Below are 27,816 nucleotides of genomic sequence, written 5' to 3' on the forward strand. Positions count from 1 at the left end.
AGCCTGGAGCATAGAGTGCAACACTTTCTGTAGTTCCAGGGTTTTGTTCTGATCTGACGGAAGGCCTGTGGTGAAAAACCTGCTGGGGGCCTGCGCTGGAAGGAGAGGGCATACCACCGAGAGACCATCTCGTGTACCCAAGTGTCCTTGGTAGTCAGGTACCAGCATTGGGCGAACCGAAGCAGGCGGCCTTCCTCTGTGGGATCACGCAAAGGGAGGCCCGTCCCATCAGGCAGAAGGCTTATCGTCCGACTTGGGAGCAGGGCGTCTTGTACTCCAAGCCTGTTTCTTTGGCTTGGCAGACTTCTTGGCCCCGGGCTGTCTCGGAAAGGCCTGCACTTTGGACTTACCCTGGGCCCTATAGGGCCGAAAGGACGAAGTACCAGACCCTGATGGGACTGTAGCCGATGGCAGACACGCAGACTTAGCTGCTGCCAGAGTGGCCACAATTTTGTCCAGATGAGTGCCAAACAGGACCTGTCCATTAAAAGGCAAGCATTCCAAACACTTTTTGGAATCTGCGTGCGCTTTCCAAGAGCGCAACCATATTGTACGGCAAGCCGCCACTTCCAAGGAGATTCTTGAAGTGAGGAGTCCGATATCCAAGGCTGCCACATTAATGTACGTGGCTGAGTCTCTGAGATTACCCACTAACTCCACCTGCTCAGGTGAAAAGTCAGTGTCCAGAGACGCCTATAAGCGATCAGCCCAACGCTCCATGGCTCTGGCCACCCAGCACATGGCCATAGCCGGTCTGGACGCCCCCCAGCAAGAGAATAAATGGATTTTAGGCTTATTTCAACCTTGCGATCCGTAGCATCCTTTAAGGAGGACATTAAGAGCATGGGCAATGTAGCAATCCTCACTAGGCGTGTTACATGAGAATCTACTTGCGGAGGAGTTTCCCCACTTGGAGAAATAATTTTCCGCAAAAGGGTATGCAAAAGCCAAACATTTTTGAGGCTGGTACGGCTTACTCGGATTTTTCCATGCCTCCTCTAAATGATCCACTAACTGACCAGACAGGAAATACAGTGTCATCTCCCTTAATAGCCTTAAAGAAGTCATATTTGGATTTAGGATCGTTATCCTCAATAACCAAGGCCGCACGGACTGCCCATATAAGACCAGGTATATAGACTTTAGACCTAAACTCCGTCTCCTTAGTACGGAGTGGCTCCTGGTCTGAAAAGTCAAAAATCTCACCGTCATCAGACGACATGACATCCTTATCATACTGAGCCGTCTGAGACACTACAGGCCGCTTAGGAAGCCGCAAAGTTAACTCCCCCTATAAAACGTCCGACAGGTGTTGCACCGTATTGGACAATGAATTCACCCACGCAGGCTCCTGAGAGACCTGGGGGGGGGGAGGCGAAAGCAGGAGACACTGGGGTAACATCAACTGCCTGGGGAACCTCTGCATGGGTGACGACACAACCGACTACTGTGATAACCCCATCTGGGAGAACGCAGGGGGCGTCCCTAGCTGGCCCACAAGGGTTGTAAGTGCCTTAGCAAAACAAGCCCAGGGCGTTTCCTGCACAGGCGCAGTGACAGAAATCGGGCATGATATAAGATAACATGCCCTACATAAACTCCCAGTGTTTCCATCACCCTCCGCTAATGGTACATTGCATGTGGTACACTTTAGCTGAAGAGGAAATTCACGTTCACTCTCAGACATGATGAGTGTAACGGAGTGTATGTGACTCCCCTCACAGATAAATGCTCTTACAGTGAGGCAATGAACACCCACCGCACCACAAGGGCTTTAGCAGAGGAAGAACTGGAATAGTAAAATGGCTGACAGTTAGAAGTGAAAGTACAGGCAGCAGAGCTAGCAGTAAGTCACATACAATGCAGAAATAAATCCCTGCACTACCAGCACTATGATCAACTACACAGACACAGAGCCTGGTAGGAAACAGTGCTGCAAACTCTGACCTTAATCGCAGGAGAGGTATGCGGGGGGGGGACCCGGACCGCGATGACACCTGTAATCAGCGTCCAGCAGCGTCTGCACACTTCTCTTGAAAATGGCCGAGGAGCAGAGAGTAGGCAGGCCCAGGGGAGGAGTGCTGACACAGCCCGCCAGACCGCTATGGAGAGGCACTGTGCAGCGGGGGAGGCGCTGGCTGTGAGACAGGGAAGGCGCGCTCCCCTTGCATGCAATAACCCCTGGGATGCCGGAGCTTTGCCGCTCAGCCGCAGCCCGCTGTCCCTGGTGGTCTAGTGTAAGCGCAGGTTAATACCTGGCTCCAGGTGCAGCCAGTCCCCAGGGAGCCCCCTGCCTGGGTATTTAGGACTGTGTAATCGGAGGGTACCCTCCGCGGGACCCCGCCGCTTACCTGCCCCCTTGAATCCGGCCACAGTCTGGGTAATCCGGGGTCACTGCTAACTGTAACCCCAGACATCCACCAGCATCCCCGGATCAGTACCGGCGTCCTGGTCCGGCGGGGTGGAGGAGCGACAGCATAGACGTCAGTACTGACTAATAAAAGAAAATTGTTTGGAACACGTGGGGCGCAAAAACTAAGTAATAGCAGCTCCAAAAACTTTACCTTGTCTTGCCCACATGCAAGAAAGTAGTATAAACAACTTGAAAATATTAAAGTAATATTTTCAGAGCGTTTATATATAAGACATATTTATATTACACTAAAACAAATCCTTATGGCTTGTCACTTTCTCAAAGCATATCTTCTTCAAACCACACGTTTATATGAAAAACAAGAGAAGGGATAAAAAAAAAAAAAAATGTGTAGAAATGTTTCAAAAGAAAGTTCATGTATATCTTTCACATATAGAAGATCTTGCAAGGGGTGAATCTTTATAATATAATGACGTACCACACTCACATATAGTTAGTGAGGTGGAAATCCTGTAAAGGTATCTTTTAGGATTCTAAAGGTATCTTTTAGGATTCTCCCAAAACACAGCGTCTATCTTTCAATGTATAGCAATAGGGGGGGGGGGGGGGGGGGGTGGACGTAGCCTACTCACTTAAATCAGAGTGGGGTGAAGTATATAAAAGGTATCTTTTCCAATAGGTAACCACATGTACCCACATCCAATAAGTACAGATGAAGCACATCAAGGTTTCTTTTGTTGAAAGGTTCCCTCAATATGTATCCAATATTAGTCAGCCCAAAAAGGAATTTTTCAGTATTTAATGGTGCAAATTCACAAAAAACATACAGGGTCCATAAAAACTACATAAAATAGTACATATGCACATAATCCAGAGGCTCATAACAGCTGGATACATATGGAACATACAACACGGCTTGCAAAAAAAACCCCATTCATTTATAAACATGATGGCAATGTCTTATCTAATGCATTAAATCTACCTTTATGACACGGGTTTGTACACTTGTGTTGTCCACACAAAAGTATTCTCCCGCACGGCTGCTGGCATGACCAGTCTTTGGTGCTGCATCGGCGGGGAACAGACTTTGCCTTCTTACAAAAACAAGTGGTGGTCACCATCTTTGGGCATGGTGGGCATGGGCCTAAGCAGAAAGCGAGAGAGAGGATCATTTAGTGGTGAGAGGATCAACTTATAAAACATTATTTCTGGAGAAGACACGTCCTACTGAATACTATATTTGTGCACGCACAGATTTATAGCACAGCATTTGCAAAAACCCCTTCATTTTCGTCTAAGATAATGCTACTTCCATATGCAACAAATGCAGGTTATTCAGGGAACAGGTACAGAAGCTGCATTTTGTTAATATTCCTCTGGAAACATAAACTGAGTGGATGCAATGGGACTATGACCTAGGATCCCCACTAATAAATAAGTTATTACAGACAAGAAGCTGTTTTATGCTGCAATATCGGCACATGTAGTGAAGCACGCTTTGCAGTGAGTGACATTGGCATATAGTCACGTTACATACATTACCTGGATGGCACAAAAGCAAACATTTGTGACCGCAAGAGGGCTTAAATTCTCTTTCACAAACTTGTCCACAAGAATGAGGTACAAGCCACGGGTCCAGAGATGGATCTTCCACTTTTCCACAATAACAGTAATACCTAGCAGGAGTCTCTGATCGCTTATATTCATATCGACACTTTGGGCTGAAAGACAGAAGCCACACATTACACGGAGTTCTGACGTCACATCTGGGAAATAGGATAGTTCAGACTGTCTATAACTAAGATGAGAGAATAACGGAAATCATATACGGTCTCCTAAGTATACAGGCTTTGGAAACCATAACTTTTGGGTTTTTGTTCTTAACTGTAAAATCCTTTTTTTCTGAGTCCATGGGGTATAGGTGGAGCTGGAGGAGCCTGGGCACCAAGTAGTTAATGTTTGAAGCAGCAGCACAGGCTCCTCGTCCCCTATACCCCACCCCCTGCACTACCCTACTGAGCCAGTTGCTGTGCTGTATAGTTACTTAAAATGGCTGCCTGACATGGAGAGTGCAGGGACCTATAGGGAGCTGCCCTGTGATGGGAGCACACCAAACGGGTGGGGTGGTTAAGAGAAACAGGAAATAACTCCTTCACTCCATGGCAGACCCCCAGGGACTTGCCGCTTTCAACTGTGTCCTGTTACATCTGTCCCTGGTGGTCCAGTGGGTAGGTGGAGAAAACCGGGTTCCCACTGCCATCTCCTGCGGTGGCCTCTCCCATCAGAGGGGAATCGCAGCTGTTCTGCAGGGAAACAGTGGGAGCAGGGAAATTGAGCTTCTGGAGTAAGCAGTAGTTTAAGAGCAACTGAAAAAAACAAACAAAAAAAAAACACGTGCCCAGCTCCATTGGTGCCTAGGCTCCTCCTGCTCCACCTATACCCCTTGGTTCCAGAGTCTCCCATGGAAGAAAGAGAAATCTTAGTTGTGAGACTGTTTGCTCACCTGACTCCAGCTAGCCCTATGTGCGCTGTTCAATTAGGGAAGTTGGCCACGCTGACATACACAGAGCACTAAGCACTGCAGCAAGTATCAAGAGTACTAATCGCTAAGTCAGAGCACACTACTGTGCATTATAATCCGCCGCACCAGCAAGGCTGTAGGAATCACAGTGTGAACAGTAGAGGACTACAGGCAAAGGGATTAATGACTGCAACGTCCACTGTAGTTTCTGACCAGTGTGGCTTAGCTGCACTGCAGTCAGTATGCTTCAGAGAAAATATGTGAATAAATCTTAACTACAGATGTGTCCACATACATCTATCCTCTGTGCGCTACAAGTCATGCTACACAACGCGGGAGCTCCGTGTGACTTGGTAGTGTCGAGTTTTTATTGTGCAACATTTTACCTTGATGCGAATAGGACGCACAAGCTGCTTCTGCTGATTAAAATGATATGCGGCATGCCTAGATTCTGTGTGCAACTGCCGGTGTATCTACATGCCGACACTGTAATGTAACGTTCCTCATGCAGATGCACCCGCACACAGAACACAGGCATGCTGACACTGCAGATGCACCCGCACACAGAACACAGGCATACTGACAATGCAGATGCACCCGCACACAGAACACAGGCATACTGACACTGCAGATGCACCCGCACACAGAACACAGGCATACTGACACTGCAGATGCACCCGCACACAGAACACAGGCATACTGACACTGCAGATGCACCCGCACACAGAACACAGGCATACTGACACTGCAGATGCACCCGCACACAGAACACAGGCATACTGACAATGCAGATGCACCCGCACACAGAACACAGGCATGCTGAATATCATTTTAATCAGCAGAAGCCGCTTGTACGACTTACTCATTGTGCGAATAAGACGCATTTGAATTTAAAAAGTCGCAGGAAAAGACGCTCTGCACTACAGAGTCACGCCACGGCATGACGCAACTAGAAGGGCTGTTTAACACGCAAGGACGCTAGATGTATGAGGACACATCTGTAAACATTGCACAGCCTGATGTTCTAAACATAATGATTAGGCGTTGTCATGTTCTTACCTACAGATATTCACCAGCAGAGAACAATCAATTACTGTGATTAATGCATCTAAATACAATAAGTGAGGATAAGAGTTTATATGTTGCCCGTGGCGTGCCCTATTGCCACATGCAAAGGCAGAGGATGATACAGCCCTATGTGTGCTTGGGACAATCCAGGTAAGTTAGCACAAGTCAGACAAGACAATGCAATACCATGTTGTGTGGTGTAAAAATCGTTACTTTATTAACACAGACGATATGACCACTATCATTTAAATATTCAAGTTATTTTAAATCTAAAAACATTAAGAGCAAATGCAATACAGCAAATACAGAACAAGCACAGATGTCTCCATAGTCCAGCGAGGAAAAAGTACAGTGTGGGCATAACTTTTGTGTTATCACATACCAGGGCCAAGGATAATCTTTCTTTTCAAAGTCATCATCTGTGAGCGGAGAAGACAGGAGGAATACGCTGTCCTTGGCCCACTTCTGGATGCAAGGCATGTGAAATATGCAGTAACAGGTGCAGCAGCTCCAGACCTACAAGGGAGACATTGATCATTAGAAAGTAGCTATTGCTCTCACATGGACACCCTGCTCCAGTACAGAAGGGCTAGAAAATGTATAGTGTGTGCAAATAATGAACTTAATATTTTTTATAGATTACATTTAAAGCAGCAGTAATTGGCAGTCCTTACATTATTCACATATTAGTCTTCCAGCATATGACTGTAGTCCGAGACATGAAGCAGAGAAAAAAAAATGGGGATTTTTGTCCTAACCTGTAAAAACCTTTTCTTCAAATCCATGGGGGACACAGGCTGAACCATGGATATAGGTGGTGAGCTGGAGCCAGGCACCAAACAGTTAAACGTTTCAGCCCAGGCTCCCTCTCCCCTATGGCCCGCCCCCAGCTGACCAGTTTTTGTTTGGTGCCCTACAGCCCCGCTCTTTAATTTACATTTATTTTGTTTTGTTTTATTTTCTGAGCAGGCGGTGGGTCAGATAACATGAATAGTGTGCAAATATGTAACCCAGTTCTTAATATTTATTAAGAAAACATTGATAGCAGCAACAGCACATTCCAGTCTTTCAGCATATATATGACTGTTGTCAGAGACATGAAACAGGAATAAAAAAAAACAATCGCTGACACTGAAATTAAGTGCAATCAAGTGAAATGTTGCAGGCTAACAAACCAGGTTATAGAAGACAGCAACTGAAACCATAGGGAATAATGTAGGCCATACATCAGCGTCGTAATTCCCGGATGATGATTATGCTCATATAAACAAGGAAGTATTATTGTAAAATTACTATTATGGCATATGTGCAACATAACATGCAGATCATTTACAATGCACTGTGATTATTATTTCTCCTGATGATACTCTGCATGCAATCACATTTTGGTACATGTATTTATGCTTACAAGAACAACCACTGTGATACAATCTTTCCCTGTGATAACATACTGCATTTGAATTTATATGAGCAATTTATGTTGAAAAAAAAAAGGGTATAATCCCCCTCTCCTGATACTATTTCTGCAATCTTATTAGGGTACACGTATCTATAGTTTTAGGAGTAACAATTGATGTAAAGGGGTGATAAACGCTTTCCTCCAGATAACACATTGGGTGCACCTGTATGATTACTACCGTACTAGGTAGTAGACTAAGGTGCTAATGAGAAATATAGGACATCACATTGTACAGGAATGACAATGACCTTTTCAGAGAAGAATTGTGGAATAAAATAAGGGAATTACATATATCCATGAATGTGTAGCTGTCTGAATATGTGATAAATTATATATTGAAGTCTTCCATTTAGAGCTCCCATATTTATATTTACCTCAATTAGAAAATAATTTTACACACTTACCTACAAATATATGTTTGCCTAGGTCCTAATTCCAGGACAAAAATGCTAAAGAACAGGATTTGTTAGCTTATTAATGCTGGAAAACTGCTATGTTGTTATTACCATACAGACCTCTATTATTATTTTTAATCTTGTGAATATTATATATATAGTCCAGTACAGCCTGTACTCACTGCAGCCAATGTCAACCCAAAGGGGTGCACCTCAATGTAACCACATGGAGCATCCAGGGTCCATACATATGTAGAGAAATGAAGTAGCGAGGGCACTCACCATAACTTAGCAAAATAAAGTCCAGTTTATTCACATACCACCAGTGTCATATAGCTGTAAAGTCCGACGTTTCGGTCCTCATATGAGACCTTTGTCAAGGTGCATCCATAACACAATGTTATTCAAGCCATAAGGAAAGTGTAACAACAATCACCACAAAAGACAACATATATAACACACATAATGCTTACCAGGTGGAAGGCCAATCGATCACTGCGAGACTGCACACGCTGCGCTGACACGCACGCCTGCGTGGCCACGCCCCCTAGCACAAACCAACTCCAAGCCTCATGTTGGAGAACCAATAATATGGCAGCAGACTATTGTGACATCATACAACAAAGTTACATGGAATAGGGCTGTACTAAACAGCACCTATACACGTACATCAATGCAAGCTAAACCACAACAATAAGTTGCTAGGCAACATAACGCGATGCGCAGTGTGGAACATCAATTCTCTGTCATCATTATAAAATTGGCCATAGTAATACCCCTCTATTTGTTCATGTAATAAGGACTCACAATCGATATGGCGCTCCCTATAGATAAGCAAAATATAAGAACACATACATAGTCATATACAGACAAAAATGTAAAAATGTGTTATATATCAGCAATCCCTAAAAAAGATTATAGAAACACATTAAATAAGATTTGTTCATTCAGGCCACGAGGTGCTACTGTGTCCAGTTCATATATCCATTTCGCTTCACGCCGTTTAAGTACCAATTCCCTGTCACCGCCTCTTGTTAGCGGAGGCTGCCAATCAATGACCATACACCGTAAACTGGCCAGTGCATGTCCTTGTGCCAAAAAATGTTTTGCCACCGGTTTGTTGGTGGTTCCCATAGTTAATGCTTGTCGCACTGAGCTTCTATGGTTAGCCATCCGTTCACGGAAGGATCTTGTTGTAAGACCAATATAGACCGAGGAACAAGGACACATAAGCATATAAATAAACTCACTGGTGCATGTGAGTCTGTGTTTAATTTTTATCGTCCTGCCAGTATGTGGATGCTTAAATGAATTTCCAGTAATCATACTGCGACACGTGATGAAACTAATGCAACGAAAACAGCCTGTGTGCATATCCTTCGTGTTGGAAGGCTCATTCCATAAGGTAGGCCTCATCAATAATTGTTTGAGACTTGCACCCTTTCGTAATAACAGGGGAGTCTTATCCTTAAATGGCAACGTGGTGTCAGTTCTTATAATTGGCCAATGTTTGTGAATTGCCTTCTGTGCACTGGTGGTGTGTGTGTCGTACAAACTAGAGAAGATGATACGATTCTTCAATTTCTCACAATTGGTATGTTTGTCTGACAGCTGTCGAAATTTTTTCTTTGCTTTAGCCAAACAGGATTTGACAATTTTATGTGAGTACCCTCGTTGTAAGAACCGTAGTTCCATTTCATGCAGCTGGACTTCAGCCACTTCCGCTTCACTGTTGTTCAGCAACACCCTCAATAACTGCGAAATGGGAAGACTAGATTTTAAATGTTCCGGGTGAAAACTTGATGCCAACAATAATGTATTACGATCCGTCGGTTTCCGAAACAATGTTGTGGCAATTATGGTGCCCAACCTGAACACAGTCAGATCCCAAAAATCGACATGGTCATTGTGTGCCGTGAACGTAAACTTAATGGGGGTAGGTAAGTTGTTAAGTTCTCTCATCATAGTGACAACACCCTCATAGTCTCCAGACCAAATTATAAACAGGTCATCAATAAACCGCTTAAAATATAAGATCTTATTACCATACTTGGGGAGGATGTATGTCTGCTCAAAAAACTGCATATAAATATTTGCATACATCGAGGCCACATTCAACCCCATTGCTGTCCCTGATGACTGCATAAAGAAACCATCTTTATATTGGAAGTAATTATATTCAAGAACACATCTAAGTAGTACCAATAAAAATTCTACTGGGGGCATCACGACATGTTCCTTAATCAGTACAAGAGCCTTACATACCGCCTCCACACCGTCATCATGTGGAATACATACATATACATACATACATATACACACACAAACACACACACCACAATTTGGGTAATCCTCCAGGCCCTATCTATGGCTAATATCGTATATGTAAGGCACACGCATTTTAGCTTGACTTGATAAAAGTTATGTTTTATGGATTTCTTTCTTCTCTGTAATAAGTGTGCACCACACACGAGTCTTTCTTCTTCCCACAAATAGACTGGCGGCAGCAGACTACCAGTGACTGACAGTCTGCTGCTGTTTGCGGGCAGGGAGGGGGCGGCAATGGCCTCAGTTTCCCGAAACGGAGCCGTGTTGTCCCCATTGCGGGGCGGGAGGAAAGAAGCCAGGATCTCCGTCGGCTGACAGAGATTTCCTGACTTCTTCTGCTCATCTGCGGCGACCAGCTGCGTGACCCCGTGGTTCACCTTAGCCGGCAGATGTTCCGCAGAGTATCCGATGCTGCATTGGACAACGCAGCTCGGATAAGTAATGCAGCAGGAGGCGTGATGCCTCCTGCGCATTACTATATCTGCAGACGAAATTACTATATCTGCAGACGGAATTGCAAAGCTGCTTGCAAGCAGCTTTGCAATTCGGTCCGTAGCTGAATAAGGCCCTTAGTGCAGACACCCCTGTTCTCTGTTTGCTAGATTCAGCCAAATAAAGATCAACACATTGCACAAGCTAATGTGCAGAGTCAGTGAGGAAATTGAAGTTAAAATAAATTTGATATTTCACCATTAAAAAAAACACAACTGCTAATCAACACTGAGCTTCTTACAGGACCACAGATGAAGGTGTTGGAATGAACGTCACAATTCTCAGACTTAATTACATAAAAACTGTGTGGTGAGCTTAAACACAAACTGCATACAATAAGAATTCCATGATCCTCAATGGGGAATAACGGAAAAATCTGTGGTGATGGTGGTCGCAAGGTGACGGAGAAACGGTCGGGACCCCTGCCTCCCTTAGCTGTCTATAAGAGACGATTGTAACCTGTGAACACTAATGCTGCCCATCCACTTAACGATGCAGGGGACGACGGCACGATTACGACGCCGTCGTCGTCTCCCGCGGGATAAAGTGCATACACTGAACGTTCAGACGCAGATCAATCATCCCCGAACATGGCAACCTGAAGGTGGTCGTCAGGTTGACCATCATGTTCGGGTGATGATTGATGTTAAAAACGACCAGCGGGCGCGCGCATCTCTGGTCGTTTTTAACCTTTTACTGCCCGATTTGCGGGAGATTACCAAATGATGGAACGATAACGACCGTCGTTATCGCTCCATCGCTAGGTATAATCGCCTAGTGGATGGGCAGCATAAGGTGTCACAGATGACTGACAGGCATGGACGACAAGCATTTGTATGGGCTACATTCACAGATTTATTTTGTCAATTTCTCAGTCTGTTCAAATTAAAAAAAAACCTGACAATTTAATTGTCCATTAAAATGAGCAGAGATGCATCATGAGTAAGTATCTATCCTGCAATGTGACCAAGGGGATCTGCCTAAACTGTTGCATGAAATATTGCAGCCAATGATACATTTCCATTTGCCTAACGTATATATTTTGTGCCATCTGTTATAGGAGAACCAATCATGGTATGATACTTACAGCTTGGTTTCTCTTCACTGAAGCAATGCATATCAAGCAAGTCACTGCCCCAGACTGAAAAGCCTCATTCACATACTGTTTGGTGCGTGTCAATTCACTGCCATCACCATCTGTAATACACATAAGAATAACAAAATATTTAAATCAACAGAAAAACCCCACAGACTGATTTAGAATGGTATAAAACACCAGCAACTACATAGGTACTGTAATATGCCTACTCCACCACCCCGCTGCATGGGATAACTTTACCTACATTGCATAAACACATGCCCAACAGAGCTTAGACGGTAATGGGTTATCGATGTGGAATCAGAAAAATTTTAAAAACAATTCTATGTAATAATAATAATTAAAAAAAAAAAAAAAAAAAAAACACAACAATATTTGTCACACACATACGTAGAGATAAATTGTGGTTTACAACTAAAGTAATTATTCCACAATGAAACAAAGTGTCATGAATATTAGCCAGATAGTGACCCGGAGATGTCACCAGTTTCTAGCAATTTAATAGGCTGCATACTGGTTCAGCTTACAAAATGGCCTCCACTAGTGACCGGATAACTTTCAACTATACATTTAAGCTTTATTTTTAGTGGGGAAAAAACAAACCAAACAATTTAAGCAGTAACATAAATAGAATTTGACGGCCGATAAGAACCACTTAGCCCATCCACTCTGCCCCTTTTTTAACCTTATGTTAAAATATATTATAAAGTACTAAATCAACAGTTACCGGCTATAAACCTGAATTAATACGGTTATAAATACACCGTGCAAGTATATCATTAGGACAAAATAAAAGCTACATTTTTCCATTTAGAAAATGAATTACCTGTTTGATCAGTGTAAGTGGTAAAGGTTAAAGCTAATATTTCTCTCTGTTTGCCTTCATCCCCGTCATCGTCATCTTCCGAGGAGCTGTCATTATCATCCACAAATTTCCTTATCACTGCCTGGTTTGCTTTCTGGATTTCTTCAAACTTCTTTGTAGAGGTCTCCACTTAAAAGAAAATAAATATAGATTACAGCACATGGAACAGCAGTATCATAAATTAGTCAGTCAATGACCATAAGTATACTGCACTATGTACAAAGCAGGCTTTAAATTACAGCTGGTGGTACATGAAAACAATGTTAGAGTTGATGTCATTTATACTTTCAGTGCAGATGCATGAATGCCCTACAGACCAGACAGATGGAGAAACGTAATATTCCATTCATGTCATTGGTTTAAAATGCAGAGGTCACTTCTGTGAGGTGGAGGAAGCCATTTTCCAGCTTGAGCCAATACTCATGAGAATGTAGCCCTATCAAATAACCTCAACCCTCAGTGATTCTATTGGTTTTTGGTCAACTAAAATATTTCATAAATATTGGGTCAGCCCATAAAATGGCAACCTGGAGTGCGTAACGATAAGTGATACTACTTACCATTAGGCTCACTTTTCCGGTTCACTGGATTAACAGACTTGCTGGCAGATGCATAGGATACATTTCCTCTTCCAGCACCGAGCCAAGGACCACCATTTCCATCGCCTCTTGAGAAGGCAGAACTTCTGTCGAGTCCTGGTGCAGGTCCTGGAGCAGGAGATGGTCCACCATTGACAGAATTACCACGACCTCTTGCACGTCCTCTACCTCCAACTCGCCAAGGTGCATCCATTGCTGCCGATGACACAATTAAGCAGCTGAATACATAAGACATTACATTATATATGTACTTCTATAAACAAAGTTTCACAGTGTAGAGCTCCAACAATGTACACTTGACATTGAGAAGTTCCACACATATATATGCTTGCCAAGGACTAAGTGTAGGCAAAGTAAGAACCACTTAAAACATAGGTTCCCAAACAAGGCTCCCCAACAGTTCAGGTTTAAAGCTAGGCACACACTGGAGCGACAGGCATTCATTCAGAATGCCCGTAAACCGTGATTGTGCGTCCAACACTGGACGACTTTAATGAAAATGTAACGATCACAGTTATGTCATTCATTAACAATGCACTGGCCGCTAGCAATATTGCTAGGGTTGATGTGCAGCACATTAAACCTGGCAACCGGAGGAGCGCAAACAAGTGTACACACTGAGTGATGTAGGCGATATGTCCTTACGAAATGGCATATAAGCCCGACATCGCTCCAGGGTGTATCCAGCTTTAGAGATATCTATGGTTGAGCACAGGTGACTTAGTAGTAACTCAATTTGATTTAACTACCTGTGCTCAACCAAGGAGATCTCTAAAACCTAAACTGTTGGGGAGCCTTGAGGACAGTGTTTGGGAACACAGCCTGTTGACAACCAAAGTAGGTAATGAACGAATAAGTAAACAGGATATGCCATTTGTTACTGCCAATGATTGTCAGACAGCAAAGTACTTAACACAGGATCCGGTACCTACCACAACTAAAGCATTTGACTTCTTTTCGTGCCTAATACAAGCACTGAAATATATACTATCTAAAGCTTATGAATCATCTAGGACATTAAACTTAAATTTTATTGTATTGCCTTGTAATTACTCTAACAATCATATAGTTCATACATAAAGGCAAAGGGAACTACTTTTGGTGGGTATATTTACTAAAGTGCGGATTTTTAGAAGTGGAGATGTTGCCCACAGCAACCAATCAGATTCTAACTAATATCTTCTATAAGGTTTATAAATCTGTTATTAAGCTATCCACATAAGACTCCATCTTGTCACAAGATGGTGTGTGCCTTTAAGTATTCATAGCTTTAAATGTATAATCTTACAGAGACTGATTTCTGTTGAGCTTTGAGTTGTAGAACCTTGAAATGTATAAACATGCAGATGGTTTCACACCATATAGTGTACTGTGTATCCTTACCCCCCTAACACTCCGTGTACAGATAATAATGTAATGTATACTAACAATGACTGCTGTAGTGAGATATAATGTGAATATTTTCATATGTTGCAAAGTAAGAACACTGTGCTTTATATTATTTTTACGACACGCAAATATAGCCAGAGGGAATCTTGAAACCAAGACTGATGTTTGTGGTGATACCGTCTCCTGAGATCTCAGTATTGCAAGGATATGACATACAATAATGAGCTTGGGCTGGTGATTAATTACAGAAGATTGATTACAATCTATCACTTGGAGGTTCCCATACCGAGAATTCCTGCGCTGATCCGTGGGCGGACACGTCAGGATGACTGGGACAGTGGATTCTAGCTTTAAACCCGGGATGAGTAGTTTTGCTCAAGCTAGACTGCCCTTTTTTGGGAAACTCCCGTGTCTGCCTAGAGATTCAGGCAGAGCCGGCCCTAGGCATAGGCATTCTAAGCAAATGCCTAGTGCATCTGGAATGGCTAGGGGCATTCCACGGCTCTGCCTCCTCCCCCATGCGCTGCTGCTGCGATCGGAGCTCAGCTCCGATCCGGCAGCACAGAGGTCAGCCCGGCTGGTCAGGTGTCTCTGATGTCACTGATAGCCAGGTCGGAGGAGACTAGGAAGATGCCGCGGGACCTACAGGACACAAAGTGAGGTCTCCCCAACCAATCACCAGCAGGCAGAGTCTCCTTGTCCAATCTCTGCTCGAGCCCTCCAAACCGCCCTCCTCCCGTCTCCTACCCCTCGGTGGCCATCGCTTGGATATTGCTGCGGGCTAGCGCTGGTGAACGAATGAGTGGCAATTGTTCCTGCTCTAATTCTCTCCATTGAGCCAGATCTGTGAGGGGATCTCAGCTCAGCCTGTGTGACTCGTGGCTGCCTGTCTTTACAATGATCGCCACTCAGTCCCCATGGACGGCTGTTCCTTAGTATGTACACACTTTTTTATTGCTTACAGGGAATATGACTAAATTATATACTGTATGATGTTGATCCCAAATGAACTAAAAAAAGAAAAAAAAAAGAAGACTAGCACTCCAAACAAGTTTGACATACAATATGGACTCATTTTGTGCTTTACATCCCTCTGCGAGGGGCTTCCCTCATCACCAGCCCTGTACTGTGTCATCCCGGGACACGCCTCCAGCTCCTGTCCTTACACCGACTGCGCATTACATGTCCTTCCTCTGCTATCTATCCTTACCCGCTCCCTACCCCCAGTTCTGTCTGCCCATAACCCCCTAGCACTGCTTGCCCTTACCCCCTCTGCCCCCAACTCGACCTCAACTTTTCCCTGCCTCAACCTCCAACTCTACCTCAACTGCTGCTTGCCCTAAGCCATCTTTACCCCAAATACTACCTACCCCAAGCACTGCCCAAGTTGCCACCTGACCCCAGCACTGTCCCATCTACTACCTGCCCTTATCCCTCATAATATGTAATGGGACCCAGAAACCAAGTGAGAGGTCCTTGAGACCCACAAATTTTCTTGCTCAGTGTGATCACTGTGTGTGAGTATATATGTACATATACACATAACATATCCCTGCTAGCTAAGGGGCACCAGCCAAAATCTTGCCTAAAGCACCAAATTGGCTAGGGCCGGCTCTGGATCCAGGTACGGAAATTTGTGTCTCAGAATCTTGTTTTTTTTTGTTTTGGGTTTTATTTTATGAAATGACATGTCTAATGAATCTTTAAAAAGTATGCAGATTATAATCCTTATAGATTTGAATATGAGCAAATGTGTTATTGTGTTTAACAGTCTGATAATTTGTTTCCCTGATTAGCATAAGTATTGTCCCTTGATACATCTTGTGATCTTTATACTTAGAGTTATTAGACATAGAAGTACATTTTGTTTGTTGGTAGGTTGTCATATTGATGGAGATTATCTTCACACTATAGTAGGAGAAGTTTGGGATTTGTATATAACAACTTTGTCAATCAATCTATATCCCAAAGATACGGACATAGTGTGCCCAGGACTACTAAGGAGACCCACTTTAGTAACAGAAGGGAACAGGGTTTTAGTAAAACCCACAGAGCAGGTTTTAGTAAACCCACACAGAGCAGAGTTTGGTGAAACCCGCAAAACAGGGTTTAGTAAGCCCACCGAATAAAACAGGGTTTAGTAAGCCCACCGAATAAAACAGGGTTTAGTAAGCCCACCGAATAAAACAGGGTTTAGTAAGCCCACCGAATAAAACAGGGTTTAGTAAGCCCACCGTATAGGGTTTTGGAGAACCCACAGATATTGGTAATGCGGACAGCAAAAATTTGTGCAGCTGTCAAACTCAAACCCCATGGATATTATACGTACAGTGTTAGGTCCTTGGGTGACAGACGGAATGGAAATGGCACACTTGATCTGTTTAAATTACAATAGATACGCAAGTCATATGGCCCCTGCATAAAGAGTAACAAACGTGAAGGCAAACTGTTGAATTGGATAAAAGTGGTAAAACACAACTTGTTAAAGGAAGTATCACAAGAAAGGAAATAAGAAATTAACTGTATGTACTTTAAGGATTATTTTGAAGAAACATTTGTAAGGACAGTAGGTCTAAAGTGTTCAGTAAAGAATATTGCTAAAATTAAGTAACTATGTCCCAATATAGACTGTAAAGCATGTGGTGATTTGGAATTGTGGTGCTGTAAATTGTAGAGTTTGTAAACTGAAGGTATCATATACTGATCCCAGAAAAGATACCAGAAATTAGAATAAGAAAAATACATAGAAATGTGAACATCCTCGATTAAATTGTGGAGAGTGCTAAATTATTTATAATTTTGAATGTAAAGATAAGTGCATGTAAAAATTGCAAAAGGTAGATTTCAGAAATTTGTTAAAATATCTCAACGTGTTTGAGGACATCCATACAATGTAATGGCTGAGTTTTAAAAGAAATTGATTTTGAATCAAATGCTGAAGCTTTGCTATTGTGTGTCTGAGAATTTCAATAGTCTCCCTTTAAGAAATTCTGGAGGGAGGGGGGAATGAGTGTTCAGAAGAAGTTGAAATTTCAGGTGATTTACACACAGCAGTTTGTGCAGAATATAGTGAGCTTGCAATGCAAAGGACTTTCAGACTGAAAATAAGCGATGTAAACACACTACAAAAAAAGAAAATGTGTTTGACCAGAGAAGTGATTGTGATGAATGTCTGATAATTTGCCAAAAAGTGAACAAAATGTTAAAATCCATAAATGAGAATTAGTGAGCTTAAGAAGTAGTTAACGTAGAAGAATCATAAATTAAGATGTTCAATGACATTTAAATATGATGTTATTAAGATATTCAAAGATTTGAAAGTATGACATAATTGTTCACAAAAGGCTCAGTGAAAAATCTCCGTGTATGCTGAGTTTTGTCTTACTAATATTTTTCTCTGTAAAGAGAGGAGTGACATTCCACAGGCCAGTGAGCAAATCAAAATTGTTTTTAGTTTTTGGTATGAGCCTTTGTTTTGTTGCAAGTGTTTTTATTTTTTGCTATTGCCCTTTGTTTTATTGATACTACATAAATATGTATGAGTGTTGTATGGTTATGGTATTACGGGGACAGTGTAAGTAATGCTGCCCACCTTTTCCTTTATCCTGTACAAGGATTTATTAAGCTATTGTTATTTACATATATGTTACCTTGTAGCATTGAAGTGTTTACAACACGTGTTGAAATGTAATAATTACTGTGAAGGTAACATTAATAACTTAAGGATTGTCCTCATCTTAGTGAACCCAGAGTAGAACACAAAGGCATACATGCATAGGAGGATAGCCTCCAGAATCACAGACCTTTCAATATAACCAGTCATAGAGTCCCACAATATATTGTATTTATCTGGGACTGCTAAAGATGTTATTCAGTTCAAATTAATCTCACCAGAACATTTGACCTCCTCTGTAGTCCCGGCCACTGGCCTGGATGGTCAAATGCAGTATTTACAAAAGACAAATCCATTGCAGATTACTGTACATAATGGTGTAACATTAGAGACACAGTTTTAGTCTCAGATTACAGCCCACTTAATTTTTTAGAGGCAGATTTATGGTCAGCATTAAATGCTACAATAACATACAAAGATGGGGAAGTGACTTTAGCTCATTAATGTTGTTAACACTGAAAGTCTATAGTGAAATGAGATGTTTGCTAAAGTCCCTGAGATGTTATGGGCATAGGGTAAAATAGATATAAGGCTACTGCCCATTTAAATTAAACTTAAAGCTAACATGTGTGGCCAGTTAAACAATACCCTTTAAGATCAGATCAAGTAACCATATAGGTAGAAGGTTACAGGTTTAATACACTAACGATACCTAATCTGCACACCTTGTTGAATGGCATACCACCCACCTCATAGTGTTTTACTGCCTTTTAGTCCCTAACAAAAGAAGCAGTATGTTTAGTCTAAACTGTCACAAGGGTGTGCTGCAAGTTCTAATGTTAAAAGATTGGCTGTTTGCCAGTGCAATCATAATCGTTATACGATAGGTGGACGATTTAGTGTTAATTCAGAGTACAATTGTTTGCATGAAACAATATTATTACTGAATATTCTGCACAAGTATAACAAAATACTAAAGTATTTAAAGATAAATTGCAATCCATACAGACAAAAATTATTTTTAGGACATCGTATATCACACTGTCTTTCTTTGTAAGTTTTTAGTTTAGTGTGATGATTCAGAAAGCAGATGTCCAAACAGCTTAAAGCCTTTTTGGGCTTATTTACATATTGTAGGGAATGAATACTTTATGTAAATAAATTGTAACATTTGTATAATGCAAACAAGGGATTGATACAACAGGGTCCCCTTGCATTAACATATGAATAAATTGAAGTTTATCATGTTGAAAAACAAGATATTATTAATGCATCAGCATTGGTTTTACCTGATTATACTATGCTGTTTATACTGTTTTCTTATGAGTCTAACTCAGATGCTCAGGGGGTCCTTAAACAATCACATGGAAACTCTTGTCACCTAGACCCTGTAAAGTGCTGACATAGTGTTGGTATACCCTTTCAACTTTATAATAATGGTTGAATCCTGCTTACGCAGGTTTCAAAAGATGGGAGAGAATAGTGATAATAACAGTAGTAAATAGTGACAGTGTCAAGGAGGACACTGAAAATATATAAACTTTTTCTTTTCCTTATCATGATTGTGTTGAATTAATGAAGCAGTAATCATTGTCCTTATTTAACTTTTCAAATGTTTCTTTTAAAGATGGAGTTCTATACACAAGATATGTTGGCTACGTCAGAGCACTGTCTACTGCATTCCAGTTATCCCAAAGGCTTGTAGTGATAAAATTGAGGGTACACTTGAGAGACTACACCCGAAGCTGAAGACAATAGAATGGTAGACCAGGCCGCATGTGCTGCTGCCATAAGTCACAGCTCCCAAGGGCAACCCACTAATGTGGCAGATTCCGCCCCCAAGATTGACTTAAGTACCCTCACAAAGCTCCAGGCAAAAGTTCCAGAGGATGAGAAAAGCAAAGCTAGGAGCTAAAGATAAATGGTTAGTGGGGGGGGGGGGGAGGTCAACATTTATGTCTACCAAAACAATTTCACCCAGTTATGGCCCAGATAAAACATGATGAGGTGCACATGGGGAAAGATATAATGGTGGCTATCACAAACCGTAATTGGATAGCTCTGGGTTTTGCACAGACAGCACAGGCCTTTGTAACAAGGTGTCCAATATGTGCATTGAACAATCCGGGTAAGACTGTTCCAACCCCTTTGAAAAGTACTCCCCAGACTCAGTGTTCCTTACAGAGGATACAAATTGATTTTAAACCACTGCCCAAATGTTCCGAATGTGATGTCCTCTTGTATGAGCGTCATCAGTCACTAGCAGGGAGGATAGGCGTGTTGGAGGGCAGATGCAAAGACAATGGTCAAGGTAATTAAGAGAATTAAGAAAATCATGATTAAGGTCAACTGCAGATATGGGCCATATTCAATTAGGGAGCGAAAAGTCCGTGCTGGACTTTTCGCTCCACATCGGAGCTTTTCTGGGGATAAAGTATCGGGCGCGTGCCCGCTTTATCCCCGTATTCAATTTAGAGCCGGCTAAAACAGGAGTCTGCGGAACGGTAAGTATCGGGAAAAATAGGGGAATTTTCGTGAATTTATCCTGGGAACCCCCTAATGATATCCTGACATGGGGGATCCACTGTGGGTACCCCCGTTTTTCCCTGCTGTAGGTAATTAGGGTAAAATAGCGGCGGGTGTTTTTTTGCGGCTATGAAGTGATGAAGAATAGCACTTAGATTTTTTTTTTTTTTTAATTAGTTATTCCTATCAAATTTGGGGTACATGAAAATGGGGGTAAGCATAATTTTAAGTCCCTAAAGTAAATTTTAAAAATTCTGCAAATATGCACCTGCCGCTACTCTGCGCAATGAAGAAAACCCCTGCCACATACTTGGGGACCCCACCAGAATTAAATTCGTTAGTTTGGCATTTTGTTCCCGTTTTTTTTTTTTACCCCCAAATTTAAAGTTAATTTTTTTGGGGTGTCCCATTATTTTTTCTAACAGTTTTTTTTAAATGATACTCCCAGGGGTGCAAGCTAATTTTTTCAAGCCTGCACCCCTAAACCCCAATTCTGCACTTTTTTTCGCCATGTGAAAAGTTATCCCCATTTTTTTTACAAAGACGTTTCGCACTGGTTAAAAGTCTTTGAAATTGAATACGGGAATAATTCAAACAGGCGAAAATGACGTCATCGGCGATAAATTATCGCCTAATTGAATATAGCCCACGGTGTGCTATGTATCAATTTTACAGACACAAAAAACTAAAATACATAGTCCGGTGTTTTCTTCTATACCAGTCCTTAATCGTGATACAGGAACCCACTGTTTACAACCAGGAGATTGGATGATAATTTGGAAATATACCAGGAAGGCTATTGAGCCCAGATTTGAAAGTTTATTCCAAATCCTGTTGAGTACATTTATTTCAGTGAAAATTCATGGGACTGACACCTGAATATATGCCTCCGATTGCAAAGTCTTCATCCGAGGGGAGTTGGAGTCATTTGATATTATGATTAGATACATGTTCCTAGGCCCCAGGCCAGACAAAGGCTTGTGGAAATGTATATTTTGCTTTACTTTGTTATGAGTTTTAATTTTAGTTTTAAAACTTTGAGTTTTTATTACAAGTATTAAGCTGAGTAACTGCATATATAGTTTTATATGAAGAGATGAAGCAGTAACAATATCTAGACTCAATGTATAGAATGTTCACCATATAGAAGCCGTTTGATAATGTTAGAGATGAAATATTTGATGTGCTTAAAATAACTGCAATTTCAAGTACTACCTTACGGCTGCTTAATAAGATATGTGTCTTATAGTGAGACTAACCTGCTGTAATGCATATAGCTGATAACTTTTCTGACCGGATACATGGACGCGTGAAGAAAATCAAGGAACTGAAAGACCAGTTTATCAAAACACATAGTAATTCAGAGTATGATCTTGATGATAATGAATGGTTTTCCTAATTAAACCCTGCTAAATGGTTTAATTAATTCAGCAGATGAATATCAGGAATTCTTTCAAATATTGATAAAGGTTTAGCTTTGTTTGTAATAGGGATGTGCAGGCTCGGATAGGTTCGAGTTTGCACGTTGAGTTCGGATTTTTCCCTCCAAAAAAACGGAACTCAGAAAGAGGCAAAACGTCATCTTGCATGGACGAACATCATCATTCCTAAAGTCCAGGAATGATGTTGTTCGTCCATGCAAGATGACGTTTTACCTCTTTCTGAGTTCCGTTTTTTTGGAGGGAAAAATCCAAACTCAACATGCAAACTCGAACCTATCCGAGCCTGCACATCCCTAGTTTGTAATCATTTATATTGCTATAAAACTTGTTATTTTTATGATTAAGGAGTTACTTACACTTGACTGTTGTTTCTCCAAGGAGACTACACTAAAGGCCTTGATGATAACTCAAGTCTATGATAACATCCATGCCTAAGACAACATTCCAAGCTATACTATTTGTGGAACCAGCCTCATTGAGGATGACAAGCAAACATGTGGACGATGCAAGACTATCATCTTTTCCTTGAATATTCATAACAAGATGGACTGAATAAGAGACTGAGGACCATGGACTTGCTTTATGGGGAATGGATCAATGCGTAATCCTATGTATGGGTTCCTGTAGATGGAATTTATATGTAAATGTACCTATACTTAGAATAGCAAGATCGCGTTCCTCTTAGGTAGATAGTATAGAGTAAAGTTATGAATAAAATATGGGAAAATTATAAATCTGTTATTAAGCTATACATATAAGACTCCATCTTGTCACAAGATGGTGTGTGCCTTTAAGTATTCATAGCTTTAAATATATATTATTACAGAGACAGATTTCTGCTGAGCTTTGAGTTGTAGAACCTTGAAATGTATAAACATGCAGATGGTTTCACACCAGATAGTGTACTGTGTATCCTTACACCCCTAACACTCCCACGTGTACAGATAATAATGTAATGAATGCTAACAATGACTGCTGTAGTGAGATATAATGTGAATATTTTCATATGTTGCAAAGTAAGAACACTGGCCCTGATTCAGAGCCGGACGCTCTAACAGAGCGCTTGCTCTGAATCAGGGCAGTTTTTTTTTTTTTTTTTAGAATGCCTCCTGGCCGCTCGCATAGCTGTGGGTGCTAGGTAATGTTAAATAGAATCTGATTGGTTGCTATGGGCAACATCTACACTTCTAAAAGCCTGCACTTCAGTAAATATGCCCCTTAGGCTGGGTACACAGGTAAAGATTTTCTGTCCAACCATCCAACTAGTTGATTGGTTGGAATGAAAATCTAGTAACGTATGGGAGTAACTGATGATCAGCAATTTGCTCCTAAATGCCAGAAAATAGATGAAAATGCACGTCAGACAAGTTTGTTAAATGTTTGATCTAAACAAATTGTTCAAACAACAGTTCTTGTTCATTTTCCGGCATTTGGGAGCAAATTGCTGATTGTCATTTGCTTTCATACCTTACCAGATTTTCATTCCAACCAATCAACTAGTTGGATGGTTGGCCAGAAAATCTTTACGTGTGTATGCACCTTTAGATTGGTTTCCAGAAAACTTAGAGGGACAGAACCATGGTTACAACCTTATAATAATGTACACTCTTAATGTGTATTTATGAGCTACTTCCTGCCAGATCCCTTATGATACTGCAGTCACAGAAGAATTATTGCAGTCTCTTGCTTTGTCTATATCCTTAGCGGAAGCATGTGTTACATTATCATTGGAAATGTATGCATTGCAGCATAGGTTACATTGCCCTCAGTCTGAAACACAGGCAAAGTGTCGTCTCTCACATGTCAGGTCTAACACATCCTTGGCTTCACCATACGTGGTCAGGGATTTTGTTCTCTAAACATCATATCTATCTGTATTCTCTGCGACTGAGTAAATTTGCTGTTATTTAATCGGTTGACACTGAGTAAAAGGCCTAAGCTTCCATTATTTATATGGAAAGGTAAATTTCCCCTTCTGTATTTGAACAGGAAGAGATAGATCCCCTTCCATTTCTGTACGTTGACGTCATCTGCCAGTGTCCAATGTCATTCCCTACCATCCAAGTTGGCATAGAGGGGGAATATAATCATTTGCCGAGCGAAGCGAGCTACCGAGCCCGCAGTGTGGCGAGCGAAGCGATCACGCAAGGGGCCAACTTTCTTATTTTCATGGAAAGTGTGGGCAGAAAACTCCACTTCCGCCCTCACTCACGTCACTTCCAGGTACGGTTAGTGAAGGTGATTTATACTCTTCCGTATTTGTATCTGGAAGTGACGTGCAGTGAGAGCAGAAGTGCGGTTTCCTGCCCACACAGTTCACTAAAAACAGGATTTTGGTACTTACCGATAAATCCCTTTCTCCAATTCTACAGGGGACACTGGAGTCTAAGTACAATGGGGTATAGATGTGGGTTAACCAGGAGCTGGCACTTTAAGAATTTAGAAAGGTAGCTAACTCCTCCCCCTCTATACCCCCCTACAGGTCAGTCTTAAAACACTGTGCCCGAGGAGAGCTGGAAATAGAGAAGTGCAGAGGAGAAGGGAAGCTAAACCATACATGAACAAACAAGAACATACAAAACCAGGCAGACTCTGAAGAAACAACTGTCAGAAGCCTGGAAAAACAATAAACCATGCAAGTAGAAACAGCGCAGGGTGGGCGTCCAGTGTCCCCTGTGGAATCGGAGAAAGGGATTTATCGCTAAGTACCAAAATCCTGTTTTCTCCTTCATCCACTAGGGGACACTGGAGTCTAAGTACAGTAGGGACGTCCCAGAGCACTCATCCCGAGCGGGAGAGCACTGAGTACCCTGCAAAACAGCACAGTCAGTCATACTGTGAAGCAGAGACTGCAATAGTGTAAAAACTGTAAAACTTTACAAAAGTATGCCGGCCTGACCAAGTGGCCGCCCGACAAAGGTGAGTTAGAGAAATCCTGTGGGCAGCCGCCCATGAAGGACCCACCGAGTGTGTAGAATGCGCTGTAACAGAAGCAAGAGGCTGTTTAGAGGCGGCCAAATAGGCCTGTCTAATGGTCAGACGAATCCAGCATGAAATAGTTTGCTTTGAAGCCAGCCAGCCAGGACGAGCAATATCATATCGAACAATAAGCGAATCCGACTTCCTGGGAGATGCTGTCCTGTCCACATAGATCCTAAGAGCCCTGACGATATCTACGGATCCGGATGCTGCAGAATCATCATTCAACACTGGAACCACACTCAGTTGGTTTATGTGGAATGCAGACTCCACCTTAGGCAAAAAAGACATCTCCGTACAGAGTTGAGCCATATCCTCATGAAAAATAAGGTAAGGACGACGACAGGAAAGAGCCCCGACACACGCCAAAAAGGAGAACCACCTTCCAAGATAAAAATTTAAACTCCACAGTCTGTAAAGGCTCAAAAAGGGAAGACTGGAGAAATGAAAGAACCAAATCCAAGTCCCATGGGGCCGTTGGAGGAACAAATGGAGGCTGTAACCTGATGACTCCTTGTAAGAAGGTCTGAACGTCCGGCAATAATGCTAGTTTCTTCTGAAAGAAAAAGGACAGAGCAGACACCTGAACCTTCAGAGATCCCAGACGAAGGCCCGCAGAAAAACCGGCATGCAGAAAAAGAAGAAGCCTTGACACCATGAATTCTGAAGGAGGCGAACCCCGACATTAACACCAAAAGACATAAGCCTTCCAAATACAGTAATAGTGTTTTGAAGTGACTTCTTTCTAGTCCGAAGCATAGTAGGAATCACAAGCAAAGGAATTCCTTTTCGTTTTAAGATAGCCCTTTCAACAGTCCCGCCGTTAAACAAAACTGTCTTAAGTCCTGATGGATAAGCGGTCCTCTTGCAGAGGAAGAGGCCACGGGTCGTCTATCAGTAGAAGACGTAGGTTGGAGTACCACACCCGTCTGAGCCAATCTGGGGCCACCAATAGCACCCTGGCCTTTTCTCTTTTGATCCTCTGAAGAAGACGAGGAAGAAGTAGGATCGGAGGAAAAACAGGTAAACAAACTGAACACTGCCATGGAGTTGTTAAAGTATCCACCGCCAATGCCTGTGGGCCTCTCATTCGCGAGCAGTAAAGCGGAAGTTGATGGATTAACCTTGACGTCATGAGGTCTACCCGAGGAAGACCCCACCACTGAAGCAGTTGCTGAAACACTTGGAGGGTTGAGCGGATGAATGTCCTGTCTGCTGAGGTAGTCGGTCTCCCAGTTTTATACTCCTGGAATGAAAATTGATGTCCAGGGAAGAATGCGGCTTACATCCCTCATGGCAGCCCGACCTTGGTGCTGCCCTGCTGTTTATGTACGCCACAGCCGTGGCATTACTAACAGGTGACAGGAATTCAACCACCAAAGGACAGATGTTCGAGTCCTGGGTGACAATTGTACTCACTGATGAAGAACAAGATGAAAGAAAAAAATGAGACCCCGACCACTGACAGAGGAGGTCCAATTGGAACCTCTCATACTGGATGGACTCGAAGGTCGCAACCATCGTCCACAGCTGCCGAATACACAGGTGCACTGACACTCGACGATGTCGCAGTATCAGCCGCAAAATGTGTTGAATAGAGGTGACCTTTTTTTGTGGAAGGAACACCTTCTGCTTCAGCGTGTCCAAAATCATTCCCAGAAATGGCAAGCGCTGAGTAGGCTGCAGATGATTTCTCTGGGAATTTTAGGATCCAACCGTGTTGTAAAAGAAGACTGTGAGTAATCCATATGTCTAGTAACAATTTAGTTACTGAAGGAGCTTTGAGGAGAAGATCTTCCACATAAGGGACATTGTAATACCCCGAGTCAGAAGTAGGGCCCTCATAATGGCCCTGACCTTCGTGACAACTCTAGGTGCTAAGGAAAGACCGTAAGGTAATTTCTGAAAATGAAAATTTCAAACCGAAGGAATGCCTGATAAGGAGGCCCAATGGGAAAGTGGAGGTAGACATCACTTATCTGTAAAGACACGAGAAACTCGTCCTTCTCGAGACCCTTGCAATAACAGATTGAAGGGACTCCATCTTGAACCCGCAGTCCCGCAGATCTGGATTGAGATTCTTCAGGTTCGGTTTGGGAACTACAAACAAGCTGGAATAAAAACCTTGCACCCGTTGGTGTATTGGAACATGTACCACCACTCGAGAGAACAGAAGCTTGCCTATAGCTTCCTGCATCACAACCAGTTTGTCTCAATACCTTGGTAAACCAGTTGTGAAAATCGAGGCGGAGGTTGGAGTTGGAAATCTATCTTCCACCCCTTAATAACAATGTCCCGGATCCATGTACTGACAAGATTGAATCCAAACTTCTTTGAATTCCTGAAGGCGAGCTCCCACCCTGGGATCCACCAGGTGAGAGGGGAGCGCGGCATGCAGCTAAAACCTTATCCTGTTGAGACAAGGAAGCAGTGGCTCTACCTCTGGAACCACGGGAGAAAGTAGGCGCTCCTCTGGAATGACCTCTGAATTTCCCTGGAACACGTAAGGACCGAAAGGATGGTCCTCCAAAAGGTTTCCTAGGATGGGGAGCCGCAGATGGGAGATAAGTGGACTTATCTGTGACCTGAGATAGCCACTTATCTAGTTCAGATCCGAACAAGAACTTCTCCTGTGAAATGGAAGAGCCTCCACAGCTCTTAGTTGAC

General features: G+C 42.4%; 1 protein-coding gene across 1 annotated transcript in view; it reads right to left on the bottom strand.

Annotated features, from left to right (window-relative positions):
• The window catches only part of NFXL1 (nuclear transcription factor, X-box binding like 1), a 140,872-nt gene that overhangs the window by 109,816 nt on the left and 3,240 nt on the right, over nucleotides 1-27,816 (bottom strand). Inside the window, exons 2-7 of the mRNA XM_088475275.1 lie at nucleotides 13,162-13,395; nucleotides 12,563-12,730; nucleotides 11,725-11,834; nucleotides 6,346-6,479; nucleotides 3,917-4,095; nucleotides 3,357-3,518 (exon numbers count right to left, since the gene is read on the bottom strand). Coding sequence (XP_088331401.1) covers nucleotides 3,357-3,518; nucleotides 3,917-4,095; nucleotides 6,346-6,479; nucleotides 11,725-11,834; nucleotides 12,563-12,730; nucleotides 13,162-13,393 — 985 coding nt within the window. The 5' untranslated portion in view covers nucleotides 13,394-13,395. The remainder of the gene's footprint in view (nucleotides 1-3,356; nucleotides 3,519-3,916; nucleotides 4,096-6,345; nucleotides 6,480-11,724; nucleotides 11,835-12,562; nucleotides 12,731-13,161; nucleotides 13,396-27,816) is intronic.

The sequence above is a fragment of the Taudactylus pleione genome, unplaced genomic scaffold, assembly GCF_031769625.1.
Source record: "Taudactylus pleione unplaced genomic scaffold, aTauple2 ptg000169l, whole genome shotgun sequence".
NCBI lineage: Eukaryota > Metazoa > Chordata > Amphibia > Anura > Myobatrachidae > Taudactylus > Taudactylus pleione.